Below are 7,990 nucleotides of genomic sequence, written 5' to 3'. Positions count from 1 at the left end.
AAAGAAAGGGGGTTAATCAGAAGGGGGAATGAAGCATGAGAGACTATGGACTCTGAGAAACAAACTGAGAGCCTCAGAGGGGAGGGGGGTGGGGGACTGGGATAGACTGGTGATGGGTAGTAAGGAGGGCACTATTGCATGGTGCACTGGGTATTATACACAACTAATGAATCATCGAACTTTACATCAGAAACCAGGGATGTACTGGTGACTAACATGATATAATAAAAAAAAAAACATTAAAAAAAAAAGACTTGTGGTTTAGAGCAAGCCCTGGGTGAAGAACCCTATAAAGCAAGGAATTAGGATATTATGCCATGGATAGCAGGAAGACCCCAAAGGGGCTGCCATAGCAGAGGGGAGAGGAGACGCACTTCCGGGAAACCCTCCTGTCCAGAGAATTTCTGTTCTGCTGTTGTCCCAGATTTGCCCTGCCGCGAGCCACTTCTGATTCCCCCACAACCTTGTTTTGTCAGGCTCATTTAATCATTTTTTTTTCTCTAGCTAAGGAGGTAGAGCCCTATCCCTGCCCGCTTCTCAGGAACATGTCGTTCATAATCCTGTGACTTGTAGTCACAGTAATATTGTCTGTGCTGCTGAGTGTGTTTTAAATTAAAGCGCCAGGGGATGTGGAGAGGGTCATTAATTTTAAGTGCATCTATTGTTAGCAAATGATGTCACCGCTAAGCTCTCCAACTTGTCACAAGAAGTCTGGATGTATTTCGGGTTTCTGCAGCAGCAAGAACAGTTTCCGTTTTGCCATGAGCAGGCTATGAATACTGTCTGCACTCTGTCAGGAATGGGAGAGCTTTGGGTACACATTTAAAATCATATTGGCTCGGAGAAGCAAACATTCTGTCCCAATGAGTCAATCAAACTTCATGTCCTTTCTAGGTAGGAGAAATGGCAAGGAGCTGGCTGTTCGTAATTACATGTCCACCTCAGTCCTTTGGAGGCTCCTCGAGGTAGAAAGTCATGTCCTATTTATCATAGTGTTCCCTGCACCTTATTCCAATTTGTCTTCTCATGTATTTATTGGGTCTCCCATAAAGGAATGTAAGTTTCTCAAGGACAAAAGCTATGCAATTATATCCCTCATAATATCCCTGGAGTGTACTGAAGATACAGTGTGTACCTGTTGATTCATTGAATAGACCAAGGTCTGCTTTTTGAAAAAGTGTTAATAAAGGGTGAGAAGATTCTATTACCACCATTTTAGAATTATCTGGTAAAATTTTCTCTGCCAGCACTGCACACAGATGTCTATCACACGGGTAGTTATCACCTCAAATAATTACATTCACGCGAGGGTCAGAAAAACAGAATCTTTGTGTAGGATCCTTTACTGCAGAATTTACCAAGGGATTTTTTCCTTGGGCAATCTCAGATTTGAGCGGGTGGGGCTGTAGAGGTTTGGAAAAAAAATTCTGTGATGAGTCTTCTTGTTATATTAAAACCCACATTGGGGCGCCTGGGTGGCACAGCGGTTAAGCGTCTGCCTTCGGCTCAGGGCGTGATCCCGGCGTTCTGGGATCGAGCCCCACATCAGGCTCTTCAGCTATGAGCCTGCTTCTTCCTCTCCCACTACCCCTGCTTGTGTTCCCTCTCTTTATGGCTGTCTCTATCTCTGTCGAATAAATAAATAAAATCTTTAAAAAATAAAATAAAATAAAATAAAATAAAATAAAATAAAATAAAACCCACATAACATCTCCCACTCCCCCTACTTGTGTTCCCTCTCTCACTGGCTATCTCTCTCTCTGTCAAATAAATAAATAAAATCTTTAAAACAAACAAAAAATCCACATAACAATAGAACCAAAACACCTGTGGAAGAATGTTTCAACATCCATAATCACACAATTCCAATGTGTTATTTTCATTTTTTTCTTCTTCCTTTAGGAAGATGGTTTGAGGGATTTTTTTTTCACTAAATGAGCTTAAAGTAATATGACCACTGTAGTTTTTGGTGATTACACCAATGAATTCATATCTGAAATTAGAATAAGAAAATGAATTCCTATCTGAAATTAGAATAAGAAAATCGCCAAAGGGTTATTTCATATATTTGGCTCAGGAATTCTCTTTTTCAACAAACAAGCAAACAAGCCAAACCCACCACCTGTTCTGTTTTCTCTCATCCTTCATTCCCTCCCCCATAATTACAGTTCAGTGAAACCTAATCAAAACTGGTGTCCATGTACAGCTTTCATAAAAGCCACTTGAAGACCAAGCTCCTTGGGTAGAAGCCCTGCAGTTTCCATGCATCTTCTAGAATCTTCTATGGGCTGCCCAACCCCTGCACCCACTGGCAGCTGTCTGCTGGGGGTCAGAAGGAACGGGCCTTGGAACTCACCATGCAGCAGTAGGACCAGCATCCCGTGGCCTTTCATGCACCTGGTGGCTTAGAACCACCCAGCTGTGGAATCCCTACCTGAGGGGAGACAGCACAGGTCACCGAGTGCCCAGGAGGGGTCCCTTGAGAACCGGGACACACAGGCCCCTCCCCACACCTCCACACTTCCTCCTGAATGCCCTGCCTTTGCCCTCTTCTTCTTCACACTCATTTCGCCCCCGTGAACTTGGTATTATGAGAAACCGGTAACAAAAGCCAATCAGAAGCTCCCCCCAAATTGACAGCTTGGATCTGTCTGGAAACCCTTCATCAGACTAAAACCCTGACAGCGACGCAGATGGACTCACTGACAACCCAGCAAGCAAACGGAAGAGAGGAGACCTCTGCAGAGAAGCATTTATGAATAGTCCCCAAATGTCGCTTACTGTCCTGGGGCTCTGCCTGGTCCTGGTCCTCCTCCGAGGCACCCTTCAGCTCCCCAAGCCCATCCATCTCCCAAGTCTGGCAGCCACAGTCGCTAAAAAATGGTCCAGCAGAGAAGTAAAGTGGGGGTGGCGGGGGGCAGGGAGATGGTGAGCAGAAGTCGAGGAGAAAGAATTGCTTGCGCAGGTTTGAGTGCTCATTCTGCTTTCTCCAGATTTAATGGCAGGAAAATCCTGTATCAGATGAGGATTAACAGAGATGAAAGAATGTGTCTGCCTTTCGAATCACCAAAGCCCGGGACAGATTTTGCTGACACACCAATCGGCTTTATCTCCAGGCCTTGGCCTCTCCATCTGCCTGGCCCCATTCTCTCCTTAAACCACCCCCCCCAGACCCCACCTCCTGCCCTGACCTCAGCCCCAGCCCCCAAGCAATATGCAGCCGGAAACTGGCCTCCTGCCACCCAAACAGCATTATCAGCATTTTCAACAAGGACGCGTTACATAACCTGGAGAGGTGGGGAAGGGACAGGGCAGCTGGAAATAATGTTTTCCCAAAATGCAGGGGGCTCACTTCCTTTCTTTGGAGTGGCTGATGGCAGATGATCCAAAAACAAGACTGTGGAGACGGTCCTTCACTACGGTAAGGCTAGAATCCTGCCTTCGGGGTTGAGGCTGTGCCAGCACCGCCTAAGGCGGCAGGTCCAGAGGCCATTTCCAGAACCTGGCTGAGGTTTCTCAAACCCATCAGGGCTGTTAGGACTGACTACTCCCGGTGTGTCTCCTGGGAACCAGGGACCAGCGGGGGCAGCAGCAGTAGCAGCAGGGGCACTGGTTCGGAATGCGGAATCCCAGCACTCCCACCCCCACCGCAGACCTCTGGAATCAACATCTGCATTTTCACCAGATTCGTAAAGCCCTGGTTTAGGGGAGCAGAGGTGGCAGTTCAGGTGCCCCCCCATTCTTCTGGCCCTGGCAGGCTTGGCTGTAGGGTCTGGCCCTCTGCTCTTCTGAGACTGACCTTCCAAGTACCCAGGGCTCAGAGCCACCCAGCTGTGGGATCCCTACCCGAGGGGAGAGAGCCACATCCTGGCTGACCTAGCCTTGGTGTGCCAGCGCTGATGGACCAAAGCCTGGGGTTCCCTTCCCACAACTGGGGCTCAATCTGGTGTGAATCTGGGCATCAGAGGCTGCTGTGCCTTGGGGAATTTTTGTTTGCTTCCCCAGGGGCCTTGTGAGCCAATATTATGGCTGAACTTGCCATAACATCTGCTGGGAAGGAAAGCATACTGGGGATGGGGTAGAAACATGGGTAGATGAAGCCTTACAAAGGAAGCCACTGCCAAGTTGGAATGTGGCTGGAACAGCCTGTCCACACCTACAATCCTTGCCAGCGGCTCACCGGACCCACCTCGCCTTCAGTCTTCTCCAGGCTAGTGGGCCTGTTGCTCTGGGCCAAGGATCTCCCTGAGGAAGACCTTCTCTACCTAGGAAATCAGACATTTCTCCCGGGTGGAAGTCAGGAGCAGTCACAGACCCTCAGAGGGGAAAGGAAGGGACCCAACCACCACGCCAGCAAGTACCATGGACTTGTGATCAAAAACTTTGCTCCCAAGGAGTTAAAAGCAAGGAGGGAGGGGTGGTCACAGGAAGTACAACCGACTGGTATGCCCTCAAGGAGAAACTTCAAAGATCGAGATAGCCTGGGCCCCAGCCACTGCCTGGGAGGACCATATGCTGACAGTGTTGCAATGTAGCTGGTGGCTGATAAGAAGGGGCAGGAAAAGGGAGGAGGAGTATGTGGGTAAGCCTATGAAACAGAAGTGGCCCAGGAAGCAACGCTCTGCCTCCCCAGGTGGCCTTCTGGAAAAGCTTCCTGTCAGCAGAGGAGGGATGGGAAGCCCTGGTGTTTCTTTGTAATTCCTGCTGTACAGGTTGGGGTGCGGGGCAGCCCCCAGGGTCACAGCCAGGGCCCACTAGTGAAAGGAAAAGTCAAAAATTCCTCCTGTGGATTCGCTGGTTCAGGCATTCAGCGGCCTCCTCTGGGCACTCTCAGAGGGGACTTGGACACTAAACCAGATTCTTTCTACTCCGCCTCCGACCCCTCCTGCTTGCACACACAGACACACATCCCACATGGAGACAAGACCATTCCACGGGGACAGAGGGCACGGGCATGTGAAGTTTGACTCCAGGTGAAACAAAGCAAGGTGCCCTGTTCCCCCCCCACCTTTTTTTTAATTTATGTAATCCCTACACCCAACATGGGGCTCGAACTCACAACTCCAAGATCAAGAGTCACGTGTCTTCTGCCTGAGCCAGCCAGGCGCCCCAAGGTGCCCTGTTTCATGTCACATGAGGCAAACCAGACACACGCCCAGTAGAGCCCTGGAAGGAATTGGCAATCGCTTCATTCAGTGCCTTTACTTACAGATGAGGAACCTCCGGCCCAACTGCAACATGCCATGTCCTCACATCTGGTTCGGGTTCCCCCAGAAGCAGATCCCAAGACAAGATACAAATACAAGTACAGTCAACCCTCAAACAACATGGGTTGGAAATGCACAGGTCCACTTACGTGAGAATTCTTTTCCAACAAATACACTACGGTACTGGAAATGTATTTTCCTTATGATTTTCTGAACCACGTTTTCTTCTCTCCAGTGGATATGGCAAAAACACAGTACAGAATGCGTAGCACATACAAAATAGGTGTTCATTGACTGTTTATGTTCTCGGGAAGGCTTCTGGTCAACAGTAGGCTATTGGCAGTTAAGTTTTGGGGGAGTCAAAAGTTATATGTGGATTTTCCCACTGCCCCTAATCCCCCCATGTTGTTCAAGGGTCAACTGTGCTTGTTTTGGGAGCTGATTCCTGGAAGCAGTAGCAGGAGAATGGAGAAGGTGGAAATCAATGGTGTTAACAGGCAAGTTGGCACTGTGGGCAAGCAGAGCCTAATCCCGTGGCAAACTCTGCTCAGTCCATGTAGAGCCCATAACTCAGAATCGTCCCAACTGCAGGGCAGGGAGCCGGGGCATTTATTCACCAACACCCACCGTCAGCAGAGGGCTGCTCCCAGAGGAGATGAGGGGCTCCACATTCTCCAGCAGCCTCTGGCTACCAGGCAAAATGACGTAGATGCACTGATTCCTAAAGAAACTTCTTGGGGTGCCTGGGTAACTCAGTCGGTTAAGAGTCTGACTTCGGCTCAGGTCATGATCTGGGGGGTCCTGAGATCGAGCCCCGTGTCAGGCTCCCCTGCTTGTCCCTCTCCCTCTGCCCCTCCCCCTGCTCATGCTCCCCCCTCGCTCTCAAATAAATAAAATCTTTAAAAGAAAGAAACACACAAACAAACAAACTTCTTTCCAGAGTCATCTCTTAGAGCAGCAGAATTCCTTATGAAAGGTGGGAGTAGCTAAGCTTCCCCAGTTTGGAATTGGTAAAGCAGTGCCAATTACCAAGGTGGCATGGTGCGGGGAGGCGTGCTGGGATTTTTGTTCCATGCCGAGCTGCCCTGGGATGGGCTACAGAGTCTCCTACTGTTCTGATGGGTGAGGGTGCCTCTCAGGGTCTCCACAGCCGGCGGCCCCACGCTATGTGATACAGTGATGCCAGCGGCTTTGCCTGTTATTCGGAGGACATAGATTTCACCTCCAGCCGTTCTGCACTATGGTTACAATTCACAGACACTCTGACCGTGGATGGCTGGTTCCCCAGCCTTTGTTCCTTTCCTTTCCCACTTCTCGTGCTGAAATTCCAACCTTCCTGGCAGGCTTAGCACGAGTGCTACTTCCTCTAACAAATGAGCCCCTTCCCGGCACCCTCCCTTTATGTCCACGGGCCTTGCCGTTTATAGTCTTTGGCCCAGGGATGTGCCTGATCGAAGTCACCCTCCCACAATGCCAAGATCACCGTTAGACTGGGCGAGATGGAGGGAGACCCAGGGTGAGGAGCCAGGGGGCCCTGGGACCTCAGAACTCCGTGTCCAACAGACTCTGAACCTACTTCTCTTAACCCATCCTCCTGAGGGTACACTGTGCCACTACTGTGTATACTCGAGAAGTGGCCTCTTAAGGGGCAGCTGTTTGCACACGAGGACATGTGGGGGAAAGGGCCCTCGTGGTGTGGGATAGACCCATCATTATTCTGTTAAATAATGGAATATATTTAACAGTTGGTTAGTTTGATTTGTGACTTTTAAATATTTAGACTATGGCACGTGGTCCTCTGTGTACACCCTCGCCCCAGGTCCCACAGACATTAGGGATGAACCTCTGTTTGGCACACAGGCGGGGAGTGCACAAACATTTGCTAATGGAGTCTGTGTGAGAATTTGTGGGGAAGTTATTACAAAGAGGACTGGGGCGACAGCCTTGATCCCTGGCGCCATCTTCTCGGACTTACTGGGTGGTCTTAGGACTGGCACCCTCACTTCCCATGCCTTATAGTACTAGAAACATTCCATAATCTAGTCCAGACCATAACTCTTCAAGGGAGGAAACTGAGGCCCACAAAGGTTAAGTGACCTGCTCCCCAGGGTGACAGGTAGAGGTGAAGCTAGGACCCAGTCCCCTTGCCTCCCAGTCCTTGGGCTTTTCTGGGACTCTAGCAAGACAGGGAAACAAAAGATCCCTATCCCCAGGGCCACTGCCGCTGCCTGCATGAGGAGGGGGAGGGAGCCACTCCACTTCTTGCCAGCCACCCCTAAACTACCTTGACTGAATCTATTTTGTGGTTCAAGTACCTAACTCCTTTGTTCCCTATTAGCAAATTCCCCTGTCCTTTCACTTTCAGCCTTCCAATCGAAACCCCCAGCTCGGTGATCAGCTTGGGCTTCGTTGCTTAATTTGGGGGAGGGGAGAGGCAGAGAAAACCGTGCCCTCATTCCGCTGAGCCCCGGTGGAGTGACGTCACCCAAGGGCAGGCCCGGTGCAGACTCGCGCCCCCTTCTGTCCCCCGGGGCGCAGGGCGCGCCACCGCAGCTATGAGGGGGCAGCAGGCAGCGAGTCACAAGTCTGGACATTTCGGCCCAGCCGTTCCCTCCCCCCTCCCCGGGCGTCAGATAACTAGTTCAGCTCCCTAGCCCCGGCTGGCAACACACGTCACACAGTGGTTTTTTTACCCCTTAAGGTCACATCCTTGAGAAACCTCCCTCTGCAGCTTCTGCCTGCATCCACCAGCCCAGCCCAACCCCGGGGGCGCGCCCCCGCCC

At 50.4% G+C, this 7,990-nt stretch overlaps 1 protein-coding gene across 1 annotated transcript in view; it reads right to left on the bottom strand.

Annotated features, from left to right (window-relative positions):
• Positions 1–7,990, bottom strand: part of NYX (nyctalopin) — an 89,906-nt gene that overhangs the window by 25,444 nt on the left and 56,472 nt on the right. The window contains 1 exon segment of the mRNA XM_034648752.1: positions 2,357–2,434. Coding sequence (XP_034504643.1) covers positions 2,357–2,393 — 37 coding nt within the window. The 5' untranslated portion in view covers positions 2,394–2,434.

The sequence above is a fragment of the Ailuropoda melanoleuca genome, chromosome X (assembly GCF_002007445.2).
Source record: "Ailuropoda melanoleuca isolate Jingjing chromosome X, ASM200744v2, whole genome shotgun sequence".
In the NCBI taxonomy this organism is placed as follows: Eukaryota; Metazoa; Chordata; class Mammalia; order Carnivora; family Ursidae; genus Ailuropoda; species Ailuropoda melanoleuca.
This window is presented reverse-complemented; position numbering and strand designations above follow the sequence as displayed.